Genomic DNA, 15,043 nt, shown 5'->3' with positions numbered 1-15,043 from the left:
CATCTCCGTTTTGTTCCAATTTTCCCAGAAGTGGTTTGATTCTATGGATTCTTTAAATACATTGAGCTGATTTCTGACGTGCTGTTCCTTCTTTTTCGGTTGTGTATTTCTGTATTGTTTTAGTGATTCACCATAGTGAAGGTGTGTCTCGGGTTTTCTGGTTCTGTGTTTTTGTTTGGATAGGTTTCTCAATTTCTTTTTTAGGTTTTTACATTCTTCATCAAACCGTTTCTCATTGTTGTAAGTTGTCTTAGGTTTTCTGCCGGAATTTAAATATGATGTTAGCTGATAGGTCAAATATATTGTTCAGGCTTCCTACTGTTAATTTTACTCTTTCACTATTGCAGGAAAACATTTTGTCCAGGAAGTTGTCTAGGAGGGTTGGATTTGTTGTTGGCCAATAGTTGTTTGGTAGGTTTGTACCCTCCTTCCATCTGTAGCATTTCTTAATAGCAGTTTGTTCAGCTTTGATGACTCATGGTTGAGTATTGCTCTGTTCAAGTACATTGTGATTTTGTTGTGGTCTGATAGGGCTGTCAGTGGGCTGACTGAATGCTCTGAGAGACTCTGGGTTGACGTCAGTGATAAAGTAGTCTACAGTACTACTGCCAAGAGATGATCTATAGGTGTACCCCTCCTATAGAAGCTGTCTTCATTAAAGTATGGAGATTCTAGTGGGGGGGATATAGGTAGCACACAGGAGGACATTTTTCTCTGTTGAGATCATTTCCTCTTTAATTTCTAGCCAAATGTCAAATGTTCCTGTTTTGATTTAATGTGATAGTGAGTTAGTTCTGCTCTATACCAAATTAGCATACCCCCTGAGTCCCTTCCCTGTTTCACTCCCGGTAGCTCTCTGTAACCTTGTGGGTCCGTCTCCTCTATACCATGTTTCTTGTAGGATGACAATGTCTGTATTTCTGATTTCTTTGATGAAGTCCAGTTTCCTGCTCTTTAGGCCAAAGGCAGATGACCTCAGGTCTTGGATATTCCAGGATGAGATGGTGAAGGCTTTGTGTTCAATAAAGTGTCTAATGTTGTTAGTCGTGTGGTTTGGCCTCAGGCCAGTAAGTGTGAGCAGAGCCTGCTGAGCATCTGGGACATGCCATTGGCTTGGGCTTGTGTAAGAGTGGGGGTTGGGCCTGTTTGCCTGCTCACGGCCTGGGCGTATGTGTGACTTCTATATTGAGGCCCTCTTTGTGGGAGTGGGAGGCATGGGGTGGGCAGGAGGGGCATAGGTCTTATCTGAGTGGGCCAAAATGCGGTGTGGGCATGGTTGACTTGGGGGGGAGGGTTGATTGGTTGGGGTGGGGTGTGTGTATGTGGCTGGTGGTGCTGTGGTCTGGATGTAGGTCCTCTCAGTGTGAGCCCTTTATGTGCAGGTACGGGAGGGGGGGTTAAGGTTAGGACCCACGCCGAGGATTCTAACTACAGTACCTGTTGTTCTCCCCCCCAGCTCATAAAGACGGTGGATCTGGACCCTGGTTCTAACTACATCTTTGGGTTCCACCCCCATGGTGTTCTGGTGGCGGGGGGTTTTGGGAACTTCTGTACGGAGGCGTCAGGGTTCACCTCGCTGTTCCCCGGAATGACCCCCTACCTCCTGATGCTGCCATTCTGGTTCAGAGTACCCTTCTTCAGAGACTACATCATGTGTGGAGGTTAGTACCCTTCTTTAGGGACTACATCATGTGTGGAGGTTAGTACCCTTCAGGGACTACATCATGTGTGGAGGTTAGTACCCTTCTTTAGAGACTACATCATGTGTGGAGGTTAGTACCCTTCGTCAGAGACTACATCATGTGTGGAGGTTAGTACCCTTCAGGGACTACATCATGTGTGGAGGTTAGTACCCTTCTTCAGGGACTACATACATCATGTGTGGAGATTAGTACCCTTCATGTGTGGAGGTTAGTACCCTAACCTCTAACCCCTGACCCTAATACCCTTCTTTAGGGACTACATCATGTGTGGAGATGAGGCTGAGTCTCTGTACACTGTCTGTGTGGATAGTGTGTGGATAGTGTGTGGATAGTGTGTGGATGGTGTGGGTGGATGGTGTGTGTGTGGATGGTGTGTGGGTGGAGTGTGGGTGGATGGTGTGTGGGTGGGTGGTGTGTGGGTGGGTGGTGTGTGGGTGGGTGGATAGTGTGTGGGTGGGTGGATAGTGTGTGTGTGGGTGGGTGGATGGTGGGTGGATAGTGGGTGGGTGGGTGGATGATGGGTAGTGTGTGTGTGGGTGGATGGTGTGTGGGTGGGTAGTGTGTGGGTGGATGGTGGGTAGTGTGTGGGTGGGTGGATAGTGTGTGGGTGGGTGGATAGTGTGTGGGTGGGTGGATGGTGTGTGGGTGGGTGGATGGTGTGTGGGTGGATGGTGTGGGTGGATGGTGGGTGTGTGTGGGTGGGTTAGTGGGTGGATGGTGTGTGGGTGGGTTAGTGGGTGGATGGTGTGTGGGTGGGTGTGGGTGGATAGTGTGTGGGTGGGTGTGGGTGGATAGTGTGTGGGTGGATAGTGTGTGTGTGGGTGGATAGTGTGTGGGTGGGTTAGTGGGTGGATGGTGTGTGGGTGGATAGTGTGTGGGTGGGTGTGGGTGGATAGTGTGTGGGTGGGTTAGTGGGTGGATGGGGTGTGGGTGGATGGTGTGTGGGTGGATAGTGTGTGGGTGGGTGTGGGTGGGTGGGTGTGGGTGGATAGTGTGTGGGTGGGTGTGGGTGGATAGTGTGTGGGTGGGTGTGGGTGGGTAGTGTGTGGGTGGGTTAGTGGGTGGATGGTGTGTGGGTGGATAGTGTGTGGGTGGGTGTGGGTGGATAGTGTGTGGGTGGGTGTGGGTGGATAGTGTGTGGGTGGATAGTGTGTGGGTGGGTGTGGGTGGATAGTGTGTGGGTGGGTGTGGGTGGATAGTGTGTGGGTGGGTTAGTGGGTGGATAGTGTGTGGGTGGATAGTGTGTGGGTGGGTTAGTGTGTGGGTGGGTTAGTGGGTGGATGGTGTGTGGGTGGATAGTGTGTGGGTGGGTGTGGGTGGATAGTGTGTGGGTGGTTAGTGTGTGGGTGGGTGTGGGTGGATAGTGTGTGGGTGGATAGTGTGTGGGTGGATAGTGTGTGGGTGGGTGTGGGTGGATAGTGTGTGGGTGGATGGTGTGTGGGTGGATAGTGTGTGGGTGGGTGTGGGTGGATAGTGTGTGGGTGGGTGTGGGTGGATAGTGTGTGGGTGGGTGTGGGTGGATAGTGTGTGGGTGGGTGTGGGTGGGTAGTGTGTGGGTGGATGGTGTGTGGGTGGATGGTGTGTGGGTGGATAGTGTGTGGGTGGATAGTGTGTGGGTGGATAGTGTGTGGGCGGGTTAGTGGGTGGATAGTGTGTGGGTGGGTTAGTGGGTGGATAGTGTGTGGGTGGATAGTGTGTGGGTGTGGGTGGATAGTGTATGGGTGGGTGTGGGTGGGTAGTGTGTGGGGGGTTAGTGGGTGGATGGTGTGGGTGGATAGTGTGTGGGTGGATAGTGTGTGGGTGGATAGTGTGTGGGCGGGTTAGTGGGTGGATAGTGTGTGGGTGGGTTAGTGGGTGGATAGTGTGTGGGTGGATAGTGTGTGGGTGGATAGTGTGTGGGTGGGTGTGGGTGGATAGTGTGTGGGTGGATAGTGTGTGGGTGGGTGTGGGTGGATAGTGTGTGGGTGGGTGGGGGTGGGTGTGGGTGGATAGTGTGTGGGTGGATGGTGTGTGGGTGGGTGTGGGTGGGTTAGTGGGTGGATGGTGTGTGGGTGGGTTAGTGGGTGGGTGGGTGTGGGTGGATAGTGGGTGGGTGGATAGTGTGTGGGTGGATAGTGTGTGGGTGGGTGTGGGTGGATAGTGTGGGTGGATAGTGTGTGGGTGGATAGTGTGTGGGTGGGTGTGGGTGGATAGTGTGTGGGTGGATAGTGTGTGGGTGGATAGTGTGTGGGTGAATAGTGTGTGGGTGGATAGTGTGGGTGGATAGTGTGTGGGTGGATAGTGTGTGGGTGGATGTGGGTGGATAGTGTGTGGGTGGATAGTGTGTGGGTGGATAGTGTGTGGGTGGATAGGGTGTGGGTGGATGTGGGTGGATAGTGTGTGGGTGGATGTGGGTGGATAGTGTGTGGGTGGGTGTGGGTGGATAGTGTGTGGGTGGATAGTGTGTGTGTGGTTAGTGGGTGGATAGTGTGTGGGTGGATAGTGTGTGGGTGGATAGTGTGTGGGTGGGTTAGTGGGTGGATAGTGTGTGGGTGGATAGTGTGTGGGTGGGTTAGTGGGTGGATAGTGTGTGTGTGGGTGGATAGTGTGTGGGTGGGTGTGGGTGGATAGTGTGTGGGTGGGTGGATGGATAGTGTGTGGGTGGATAGTGTGTGGGTGGATAGTGTGTGGGTGGATAGTGTGTGGGTGGGTACATGCTGTATTTGCTGCCGCAGGGTTTTCCTGTTGTGAAAGTTTCTGTTGCAAAATCTGACAACGCTGACCAAGTAGGTGACACTGACACACACCGCCAGACAAACTGACTCCACTCTTTCACAATAGGCCAGAGACTGACTGGGCGTGTACTAACGTGTCTGTGTGTTTCCATTAGTGTCACCAGTTCCTGTCTCTCTGTGTCTACAGGATCGCCTTCAGAACATCCTGAATACATGTCTCTCTGTGTCTACAGGGAAACATCCTGAATACATGTCTCTCTCTCTCTGTGTCTACAGGGGAACATCCTGGATACATGTCTCTCTCTCTCTGTGTGTCTACAGGGAAACATCCTGGATACATGTCTCTCTGTGTCTACAGGGAAACATCCTGGATACATGTCTCTCTCTCTCTGTGTCTACAGGGAAACATCCTGAATACATGTCTCTCTCTCTCTGTGTCTACAGGGAAACATCCTGGATACATGTCTCTCTCTCTCTGTGTCTACAGGGAAACATCCTGGATACATGTCTCTCTCTCTCTGTGTCTACAGGGGAACATCCTGGATACATGTCTCTCTCTCTCTGTGTGTCTACAGGGAAACATCCTGGATACATGTCTCTCTCTCTCTCTCTCTCTCTCTCTGTGTCTACAGGGAAACATCCTGGATACATGTCTCTCTCTCTCTGTGTCTACAGGGAAACATCCTGAATACATGTCTCTTTCTCTCTGTGTCTACAGGGAAACATCCTGGATACATGTCTCTCTCTCTCTGTGTCTACAGGGAAACATCCTGGATACATGTCTCTCTCTCTCTGTGTCTATAGGGAAACATCCTGGATACATGTCTCTCTCTCTGTGTCTACAGGGAAACATCCTGAATACATGTCTCTCTCTCTGTGTGTCTACAGGGAAACATCCTGGATACATGTCTCTCTCTCTCTGTGTCTACAGGGAAACATCCTGGATACATGTCTCTCTCTCTCTGTGTCTACAGGGAAACATCCTGAATACATGTCTCTCTCTCTCTGTGTCTACAGGGAAACATCCTGGATACATGTCTCTCTCTCTCTGTGTCTACAGGGAAACATCCTGGATACATGTCTCTCTCTCTCTGTGTCTACAGGGAAACATCCTGGATACATGTCTCTCTCTCTCTGTGTCTACAGGGAAACATCCTGGATACATGTCTCTCTCTCTGTGTCTACAGGGAAACATCCTGGATACATGTCTCTCTCTCTCTGTGTCTACAGGGAAACATCCTGGATACATGTCTCTCTCTCTCTGTGTCTACAGGGAAACATCCTGAATACATGTCTCTCTCTCTCTGTGTCTACAGGGAAACATCCTGGATACATGTCTCTCTCTCTCTGTGTCTACAGGGAAACATCCTGGATACATGTCTCTCTCTCTCTGTGTCTACAGGGAAACATCCTGAATACATGTCTCTCTCTCTCTCTGTGTCTACAGGGAAACATCCTGGATACATGTCTCTCTCTCTGTGTCTACAGGGAAACATCCTGGATACATGTCTCTCTCTCTCTGTGTCTACAGGGGAACATCCTGAATACATGTCTCTCTCTCTCTGTGTCTACAGGGAAACATCCTGGATACATGTCTCTCTCTCTCTGTGTCTACAGGGAAACATCCTGGATACATGTCTCTCTCTGTGTCTACAGGGAAACATCCTGAATACATGTCTCTCTCTCTCTGTGTCTACAGGGAAACATCCTGGATACATGTCTCTCTCTCTCTGTGTCTACAGGGAAACATCCTGGATACATGTCTCTCTCTCTCTGTGTCTACAGGGAAACATCCTGAATACATGTCTCTCTGTGTCTACAGGGAAACATCCTGGATACATGTCTCTCTCTCTGTGTCTACAGGGAAACATCCTGGATACATGTCTCTCTCTCTCTGTGTCTACAGGGAAACATCCTGGATACATGTCTCTCTCTCTCTGTGTCTACAGGGAAACATCCTGGATACATGTCTCTGTCTCTCTCTCTCTCTCTCTGTGTCTATAGGGAAACATCCTGGATACATGTCTCTCTCTCTGTGTCTACAGGGAAACATCCTGGATACATGTCTCTCTCTCTGTGTGTCTACAGGGAAACATCCTGGATACATGTCTCTCTCTCTCTGTGTCTACAGGGGAACATCCTGAATACATGTCTCTCTCTCTGTGTCTACAGGGAAACATCCTGGATACATGTCTCTCTCTCTGTGTCTACAGGGAAACATCCTGGATACATGTCTCTCTCTCTCTGTGTCTACAGGGAAACATCCTGGATACATGTCTCTCTCTCTCTGTGTCTATAGGGAAACATCCTGGATACATGTCTCTCTCTCTGTGTCTACAGGGAAACATCCTGGATACATGTCTCTCTCTCTCTGTGTCTACAGGGAAACATCCTGGATACATCTCTCTCTCTCTGTGTCTACAGGGAAACATCCTGGATACATGTCTCTCTCTCTGTGTCTACAGGGAAACATCCTGGATACATGTCTCTCTCTCTCTGTGTCTATAGGGAAACATCCTGGATACATGTCTCTCTCTCTGTGTCTACAGGGAAACATCCTGGATACATGTCTCTCTCTCTCTGTGTCTACAGGGAAACATCCTGGATACATGTCTCTCTCTCTCTGTGTCTACAGGGAAACATCCTGGATACATGTCTCTCTCTCTCTGTGTCTACAGGGAAACATCCTGGATACATGTCTCTCTCTCTCTGTGTCTACAGGGAAACATCCTGGATACATGTCTCTCTCTCTCTGTGTCTACAGGGGAACATCCTGGATACATGTCTCTCTCTCTCTCTGTGTGTCTACAGGGAAACATCCTGGATACATGTCTCTCTGTCTCTGTGTCTACAGGGAAACATCCTGGATACATGTCTCTCTCCCTCTCTCTCTCTCTCTCTCTGTGTCTACAGGGAAACATCCTGGATACATGTCTCTCTCTCTCTGTGTCTACAGGGAAACATCCTGAATACATGTCTCTCTCTCTCTGTGTCTACAGGGAAACATCCTGGATACATGTCTCTCTCTCTCTGTGTCTACAGGGAAACATCCTGGATACATGTCTCTCTCTCTCTCTGTGTCTATAGGGAAACATCCTGGATACATGTCTCTCTCTCTGTGTCTACAGGGAAACATCCTGGATACATGTCTCTCTCTGTGTCTACAGGGAAACATCCTGAATACATGTCTCTCTCTCTCTGTGTCTACAGGGAAACATCCTGGATACATGTCTCTCTCTCTCTGTGTCTACAGGGAAACATCCTGGATACATGTCTCTCTCTCTCTGTGTCTACAGGGAAACATCCTGGATACATGTCTCTCTCTCTCTGTGTCTACAGGGAAACATCCTGGATACATGTCTCTCTCTCTGTGTCTACAGGGAAACATCCTGGATACATGTCTCTCTCTCTCTGTGTCTACAGGGAAACATCCTGGATACATGTCTCTCTCTCTCTGTGTCTACAGGGAAACATCCTGAATACATGTCTCTCTCTCTCTGTGTCTACAGGGAAACATCCTGGATACATGTCTCTCTCTCTCTGTGTCTACAGGGAAACATCCTGAATACATGTCTCTCTCTCTCTGTGTCTACAGGGAAACATCCTGAATACATGTCTCTCTCTCTCTCTGTGTCTACAGGGAAACATCCTGGATACATGTCTCTCTCTCTCTCTGTGTCTACAGGGAAACATCCTGGATACATGTCTCTCTCTCTCTGTGTCTATAGGGAAACATCCTGGATACATGTCTCTCTCTCTGTGTCTACAGGGAAACATCCTGGATACATGTCTCTCTCTCTGTGTCTACAGGGAAACATCCTGGATACATCTCTCTCTCTCTGTGTCTACAGGGAAACATCCTGGATACATGTCTCTCTCTGTGTCTACAGGGAAACATCCTGATACATGTCTCTCTCTCTCTGTGTCTACAGGGAAACATCCTGGATACATGTCTCTCTCTCTCTGTGTCTACAGGGAAACATCCTGAATACATGTCTCTCTCTCTCTGTGTCTACAGGGAAACATCCTGAATACATGTCTCTCTCTCTCTCTGTGTCTACAGGGAAACATCCTGGATACATGTCTCTCTCTCTGTGTCTACAGGGAAACATCCTGGATACATGTCTCTCTCTCTCTGTGTCTACAGGGGAACATCCTGAATACATGTCTCTCTCTCTCTGTGTCTACAGGGAAACATCCTGGATACATGTCTCTCTCTCTCTGTGTCTACAGGGAAACATCCTGGATACATGTCTCTCTCTGTGTCTACAGGGAAACATCCTGAATACATGTCTCTCTCTCTCTGTGTCTACAGGGAAACATCCTGGATACATGTCTCTCTCTCTCTGTGTCTACAGGGAAACATCCTGGATACATGTCTCTCTCTCTCTGTGTCTACAGGGAAACATCCTGAATACATGTCTCTCTGTGTCTACAGGGAAACATCCTGGATACATGTCTCTCTCTCTGTGTCTACAGGGAAACATCCTGGATACATGTCTCTCTCTCTCTGTGTCTACAGGGAAACATCCTGGATACATGTCTCTCTCTCTCTGTGTCTACAGGGAAACATCCTGGATACATGTCTCTGTCTCTCCTCTCTCTCTCTCTCTCTCTGTGTCCTATAGGGAAACATCCTGGATACATGTCTCTCTCTCTGTGTCTACAGGGAAACATCCTGGATACATGTCTCTCTCTCTGTGTGTCTACAGGGAAACATCCTGGATACATGTCTCTCTCTCTCTGTGTCTACAGGGGAACATCCTGAATACATGTCTCTCTCTCTGTGTCTACAGGGAAACATCCTGGATACATGTCTCTCTCTCTGTGTCTACAGGGAAACATCCTGGATACATGTCTCTCTCTCTCTGTGTCTACAGGGAAACATCCTGGATACATGTCTCTCTCTCTCTGTGTCTATAGGGAAACATCCTGGATACATGTCTCTCTCTCTGTGTCTACAGGGAAACATCCTGGATACATGTCTCTCTCTCTCTGTGTCTACAGGGAAACATCCTGGATACATCTCTCTCTCTCTGTGTCTACAGGGAAACATCCTGGATACATGTCTCTCTCTCTGTGTCTACAGGGAAACATCCTGGATACATGTCTCTCTCTCTCTGTGTCTATAGGGAAACATCCTGGATACATGTCTCTCTCTCTGTGTCTACAGGGAAACATCCTGGATACATGTCTCTCTCTCTCTGTGTCTACAGGGAAACATCCTGGATACATGTCTCTCTCTCTCTGTGTCTACAGGGAAACATCCTGAATACATGTTCTCTCTCTCTCTGTGTCTACAGGGAAACATCCTGGATACATGCCTCTCTCTTCTCTGTGTCTACAGGGAAACATCCTGGATACATGTCTCTCTCTCTCTGTGTCTACAGGGGAACATCCTGGATACATGTCTCTCTCTCTCTGTGTGTCTACAGGGAAACATCCTGGATACATGTCTCTCTGTCCTCTGTGTCTACAGGGAAACATCCTGGATACATTGTCTCCTCTCTATCTCTCGTCATCTCCTCGTCTCATCTCGTCTCCGTCGCTCTACAGGGAAACATCCTGGATCATGTCTCTCTCTCTCTGTGTCTACAGGGAAACATCCTGGAATACAATGTCTCTCATCTCTCTGTGTCTACAGGGAAACAATCCTAAAAAAGAAATAAATAATCCTTGGTCGACAGGGAAAACATCCTGGATACATGTCCTCTCTCTCTCTGTGTCTACAGGGAAACATCCCTGGGATACATGTCCTCTCTCTTCTCTGTGTCTATAGGGAAACATCCTGGATACATGTCTCTCTCTCTGTGTCTACAGGGAAACATCCTGGATACATGTCTCTCTCTGTGTCTACAGGGAAACATCCTGAATACATGTCTCTCTCTCTCTGTGTCTACAGGGAAACATCCTGGATACATGTCTCTCTCTCTGTGTCTACAGGGAAACATCCTGGATACATGTCTCTCTCTCTCTGTGTCTACAGGGAAACATCCTGGATACATGTCTCTCTCTCTCTGTGTCTACAGGGAAACATCCTGGATACATGTCTCTCTCTCTGTGTCTACAGGGAAACATCCTGGATACATGTCTCTCTCTCTCTGTGTCTACAGGGAAACATCCTGGATACATCTCTCTCTCTCTGTGTCTACAGGGAAACATCCTGGATACATGTCTCTCTCTCTGTGTCTACAGGGAAACATCCTGATACATGTCTCTCTACTCCTCTGTGTCTATAGGAAACATCCTGGATACATGTTCTCTCTCTCTGTGTCTACAGGGAAACATCCTGGATACATGTCCTCTCTCTCTGTGTCTACAGGGAAACATCCTGGATACATGTCTCTCTCTCTCTGTGTCTACAGGGAAACATTCCTGAATACATGTCTCTCTCTCTCTGTGTCTACAGGGAAACATCCTGGATTACATGTCTCTCTCTCTCTGTGTCTACAGGGAAACATCCTGGATACATGTCTCTCTCTCTCGTGTCTACAGGGGAACATCCTGGATACATGTCTCTCTCTCTCTGTGTGTCTACAGGGAAACATCCTGGATACATGTCTCTCTGTCTCTGTGTCTACAGGAAACATCCTGGATACATGTCTCTCTCTCTCTCTCTCTCTCTCTCTCTCTCTCTCTCTCTCTCTCTCTCTCTGTGTCTACAGGGAAACATCCTGGATACATGTCTCTCTCTCTCTGTGTCTACAGGGAAACATCCTGAATACATGTCTCTCTCTCTCTGTGTCTACAGGGAAACATCCTGGATACATGTCTCTCTCTCTCTGTGTCTACAGGGAAACATCCTGGATACATGTCTCTCTCTCTCTGTGTCTATAGGGAAACATCCTGGATACATGTCTCTCTCTCTGTGTCTACAGGGAAACATCCTGAATACATGTCTCTCTCTCTGTGTGTCTACAGGGAAACATCCTGGATACATGTCTCTCTCTCTCTGTGTCTACAGGGAAACATCCTGGATACATGTCTCTCTCTGTGTCTACAGGGAAACATCCTGAATACATGTCTCTGTGTCTACAGGGAAACATCCTGGATACATGTCTCTCTCTCTCTGTGTCTACAGGGAAACATCCTGGATACATGTCTCTCTCTCTCTGTGTCTACAGGGAAACATCCTGGATACATGTCTCTCTCTCTCTGTGTCTACAGGGGAACATCCTGAATACATGTCTCTCTCTCTCTGTGTCTACAGGGAAACATCCTGGATACATGTCTCTCTCTCTCTGTGTCTACAGGGAAACATCCTGGATACATGTCTCTCTCTCTCTCTGTGTCTACAGGGAAACATCCTGAATACATGTCTCTCTGTGTCTACAGGGAAACATCCTGGATACATGTCTCTCTCTCTCTGTGTCTACAGGGGAACATCCTGAATACATGTCTCTCTCTCTCTGTGTCTACAGGGAAACATCCTGGATACATGTCTCTCTCTCTCTGTGTCTACAGGGAAACCTCCTGGATACATGTCTCTCTCTGTGTCTACAGGGAAACATCCTGAATACATGTCTCTCTCTCTCTGTGTCTACAGGGAAACATCCTGGATACATGTCTCTCTCTCTCTGTGTCTACAGGGAAACATCCTGAATACATGTCTCTCTGTGTCTACAGGGAAACATCCTGGATACATGTCTCTCTCTCTGTGTCTACAGGGAAACATCCTGGATACATGTCTCTCTCTCTCTGTGTCTACAGGGAAACATCCTGGATACATGTCTCTCTCTCTCTGTGTCTACAGGGAAACATCCTGGATACATGTCTCTGTCTCTCTCTCTCTCTCTCTGTGTCTATAGGGAAACATCCTGGATACATGTCTCTCTCTCTGTGTCTACAGGGAAACATCCTGGATACATGTCTCTCTCTCTCTGTGTCTACAGGGAAACATCCTGGATACATGTCTCTCTCTCTCTGTGTCTACAGGGGAACATCCTGAATACATGTCTCTCTCTCTGTGTCTACAGGGAAACATCCTGGATACATGTCTCTCTCTCTGTGTCTACAGGGAAACATCCTGGATACATGTCTCTCTCTCTCTGTGTCTACAGGGAAACATCCTGGATACATGTCTCTCTCTCTCTGTGTCTATAGGGAAACATCCTGGATACATGTCTCTCTCTCTGTGTCTACAGGGAAACATCCTGGATACATGTCTCTCTCTCTCTGTGTCTACAGGGAAACATCCTGGATACATGTCTCTCTCTCTCTGTGTCTACAGGGAAACATCCTGGATACATGTCTCTCTCTCTGTGTCTACAGGGAAACATCCTGGATACATGTCTCTCTCTCTCTGTGTCTATAGGGAAACATCCTGGATACATGTCTCTCTCTCTGTGTCTACAGGGAAACATCCTGGATACATGTCTCTCTCTCTCTGTGTCTACAGGGAAACATCCTGGATACATGTCTCTCTCTCTCTGTGTCTACAGGGAAACATCCTGGATACATGTCTCTCTCTCTCTGTGTCTACAGGGAAACATCCTGGATACATGTCTCTCTCTCTCTGTGTCTACAGGGAAACATCCTGGATACATGTCTCTCTCTCTCTGTGTCTACAGGGAAACATCCTGGATACATGTCTCTCTCTCTCTGTGTCTACAGGGAAACATCCTGGATACATGTCTCTCTCTCTCTGTGTCTACAGGGAAACATCCTGGATACATGTCTCTCTCTCTCTGTGTCTACAGGGAAACATCCTGGATACATGTCTCTCTCTCTCTGTGTCTACAGGGAAACATCCTGGATACATGTCTCTCTCTCTCTGTGTCTACAGGGAAACATCCTGGATACATGTCTCTCTGTCTCTCTCTGTCTCTCTCTGTCTCTCTCTGTCAATTTCAATTCAATTCAATTCAAGGGCTTTATTGGCATGGGAAACATGTGTTAACATTGCCAAAGCAAGTGAGGTAGACAACATACAAAGTGACTATATAAAGTGAAAAACAACAAAAATGAACAGTAAACATTACACATACAGAAGTTTCAAAACAGTAAAGACATTACAAATGTCATATTATATATATATACAGTGTTCTAACAATGTACAAATGGCTAAAGGACACAAGATAACATAAATAAGCATAAATATGGGTTGTATTTACAATGGTGTTTGTTCTTCACTGGTTGCCCTTTTCTCGTGGCAACAGGTCACAAATCTTGCTGCTGTGATGGCACACTGTGGAATTTCACCCAGTAGATATGGGAGTTTTTCAAAATTGGATTTGTTTTCGAATTCTTTGTGGATCTGTGTAATCTGAGGGAAATATGTCTCTCTAATATGGTCATACATTGGGCAGGAGGTTAGGAAGTGCAGCTCAGTTTCCACCTCATTTTGTGGGCAGTGAGCACATAGCCTGTCTTCTCTTGAGAGCCATGTCTGCCTACGGCGGCCTTTCTCAATAGCAAGGCTATGCTCACTGAGTCTGTACATAGTCAAAGCTTTCCTTAATTTTGGGTCAGTCACAGTGGTCAGGTATTCTGCCGCTGTGTACTCTCTGTGTAGGGCCAAATAGCATTCTAGTTTGCTCAGTTTTTTTGTTAATTCTTTCCAATGTGTTAAGTAGTTATCTTTTTGTTTTCTCATGATTTGGTTGGGTCTAATTGTGCTGCTGTCCTGGGGCTCTGTAGTGTGTGTTTGTGTTTGTGAACAGAGCCCCAGGACCAGCTTGCTTAGGGGACTCTTCTCCAGCTTCATCTCTCTGTAGGTGATGGCTTTGTTATGGAAGGTTTGTGAATCGCTTCCTTTTAGGTGGTTGTAGAATTTAACAGCTCTTTTCTGGATTTTGATAATTAGTGGGTATCGGCCTAATTCTGCTCTGCATGCATTATTTGGTGTTCTACGTTGTACACGGAGGATATTTTTGCAGAATTCGGCGTGCAGAGTCTCAATTTGGTCTCTCTCTGTCTCTCTCTGTCTCTCTCTGTCTCTCTCTGTCTCTGTGTGTCTACAGGGAAACATCCTGGATACATTAGCATATTTGAAATGTACTGACCTTTACAAACCTTTAGAAAGCACCATATATCTTTACACATGGAAAATCACATGTGGTAGTGTGTGTGTAAGTAATTAGGGTGTGTGTAATTGGGGTTAGTGTGTGTGTGTATTTGGGGTTAAGGTGTCTATGTAAGTAGGGTTAGTGTGTGTGTGTAATTAGGGTGTGGTGTGTGTATTTGGGGTTAAGGTGTGTGTAAGTAGGGTTAGTGTGTGTGTGTGTGTATAATGTGTGTGTGTGTGTGTGCGTAATTAGGGTGTGTAATGTTTGTGTGTATTTGGGGTTAAGGTGTCTGTGTCTATGTAAGTAGGGTTAGTGTGTGTGTAATTAGGGTGTGGTGTGTTTATTTGGGGTTAAAGTGTGTGTGTGTGTGAAATAAGGGTTAAGGTGTGTGTGTGTGTGTAATTGGGGTTAAGGTGTGTGTGTGTGTAATTATGGTGTGTAATGTGTGTGTGTGTGTGTGTATTTTGGGTTAAGGTGTGTGTGTGTGTTTATGGTGTGTAATGTGTGTGTATTTGGGGTTACGGTGTGTGTGTGTGTGTATTTGGGGTTAAGGTGTCTATGTAAGTAGGGTTAGTGTGTGTGTGTGTAATTAGGGTGTGTGTGTGTGTGTGTAGTTAGG

At 47.3% G+C, this 15,043-nt stretch overlaps 1 protein-coding gene across 2 annotated transcripts in view; it reads left to right on the top strand.

The window, feature by feature from the left end:
- The window catches only part of LOC109881315 (2-acylglycerol O-acyltransferase 1-like), a 39,075-nt gene that overhangs the window by 18,722 nt on the left and 5,310 nt on the right, over positions 1-15,043 (top strand). For both annotated transcript variants that reach the window (XM_031791488.1, XM_031791489.1), the window contains exon 4: positions 1,457-1,661. In XM_031791488.1, the coding sequence (XP_031647348.1) occupies positions 1,457-1,661 (205 nt within the window). The remainder of the gene's footprint in view (positions 1-1,456; positions 1,662-15,043) is intronic.

The sequence above is a fragment of the Oncorhynchus kisutch genome, linkage group LG16 (genome assembly GCF_002021735.2).
Source record: "Oncorhynchus kisutch isolate 150728-3 linkage group LG16, Okis_V2, whole genome shotgun sequence".
Lineage (NCBI taxonomy): Eukaryota > Metazoa > Chordata > Actinopteri > Salmoniformes > Salmonidae > Oncorhynchus > Oncorhynchus kisutch.
Note: the sequence above shows the minus strand (reverse complement) of the source record. Positions and strands in the feature narration are given on the sequence as shown.